Source organism: Octopus bimaculoides, chromosome 22 (genome assembly GCF_001194135.2).
Source record: "Octopus bimaculoides isolate UCB-OBI-ISO-001 chromosome 22, ASM119413v2, whole genome shotgun sequence".
Lineage (NCBI taxonomy): Eukaryota > Metazoa > Mollusca > Cephalopoda > Octopoda > Octopodidae > Octopus > Octopus bimaculoides.
In genome coordinates, this window is record NC_069002.1 from 35,781,444 (window position 1) to 35,783,008 (window position 1,565).

General features: G+C 30.1%; 1 protein-coding gene across 1 annotated transcript in view; it reads right to left on the bottom strand.

The window, feature by feature from the left end:
- Positions 1-1,372: 1,372 nt before the first annotated feature.
- Positions 1,373-1,565, bottom strand: part of LOC106881174 (indoleamine 2,3-dioxygenase 1-like) — a 24,819-nt gene continuing 24,626 nt past the window's right edge. Inside the window, exon 11 of the mRNA XM_052975772.1 lies at positions 1,373-1,514. Coding sequence (XP_052831732.1) covers positions 1,373-1,514 — 142 coding nt within the window. The remainder of the gene's footprint in view (positions 1,515-1,565) is intronic.

Below are 1,565 nucleotides of genomic sequence, written 5' to 3' on the forward strand. Positions count from 1 at the left end.
ACGTACATACATACATATATACATACATACATGCATACATGGATACATGCATACATACATACGTAGATACATACATACATGCATACATCGTACATACATACATGCATGCATACATACGTACGTACATGCATACATACATACATACATACATACATACACACATAGTGATCACATGCCTTACAAATTTTAAATTTTGTTACATACATAATTTATATTATTTTGTATGCATAAATTGATTTATGAGTTAGAGAATTGTAAATGCTCAGCCTACAGCGGATAGTGGCAAAAATGGCATTAAATTGAAATACATAATTAAATAAGATGACGATGATGATGAGAGAGACGACGAAGAAGAAGAAGCTCAATAACAATAACAACCTTATGCATAAGATATTTGTTAAGTTTCAAAGCTAGGTAAAAGTACATCTATCCAAAAGATGTCAATGGGAATACGAAGTTTTTTTGAGTCATGAGGGATTTATGTGAAATAAACGAGTTTTGGAAGCGAATGTACATTGATGGAAGGTGTATCTTATTTGTGTTAGTTTTTATTTTAAATAACCCTTCAGTTTTCATTGGAAAAAATGGGAAAGATTCGACTTGAGTTGAAAAGTGTTATTAATTTATTTATTTATTTTTACTTTTAAACTGCGTCACATAAACTTGAATAGGAAAGATAAATTCGGTGAAAGCCATGTATATGTGTGCGTGTGTATGTGTGAGTGCGTGCGTGCTTGTGTGTGTGACTATGTATGTAAGCATACATGAATGTATGTGACGATATATATTTATATGCACACACGCACTCACACACATACACATATATATATATAGACAGATAGAGAGAGAGGGAGAAGGTTTATCTCTACAGCTGATATAAATGTAAGACACAGTATTGAATAATAAACTTTTAATATACCAATATACTTCGTAGTATATTATGGTTGCAAACGAAACACTGTGTTTTTGATAGCTATATATATATATATATATAAATATATATACATTGATTATATATACATATCTGTCTATCTACATGCATATACATATATTATATATATATATATCTATATATATATATATATATATATATATATATATATATATATATATATATATATATATATATACACATACATTTTCAACATATTTTTTCATCATATGTTTTTCTCCTCATCTATCCTTTCTATAGAAAAGATAGACGTAAAATCGAAACGTTAAGAACGTCTTCAATCTTTCCTACGCGTGAATCAAATACACTCTTGTTTGTTCTTTCGACACGTCTTTGCTTTTTCCTAATGCTAATGATCTTAACTCGAGATTATACTATAAAATGCCGACTTTGTCTGCACAGTACGATTGAACCTCGGACCTAATAGTTAACTAGTATACCATTCCTATGAATGTCACTAAGAAACAGATACATAAACTTACATGTTCCACCTGTACCTCGTTTTGCTAGCTTCTCAAATGTCTCTTCTCTCCTGCCTCTAGACGAAGCGTTGACTACATACCTGAAATAGAAAGAAACAAACATAGGTATATAGACAGACAGATAGATAGAT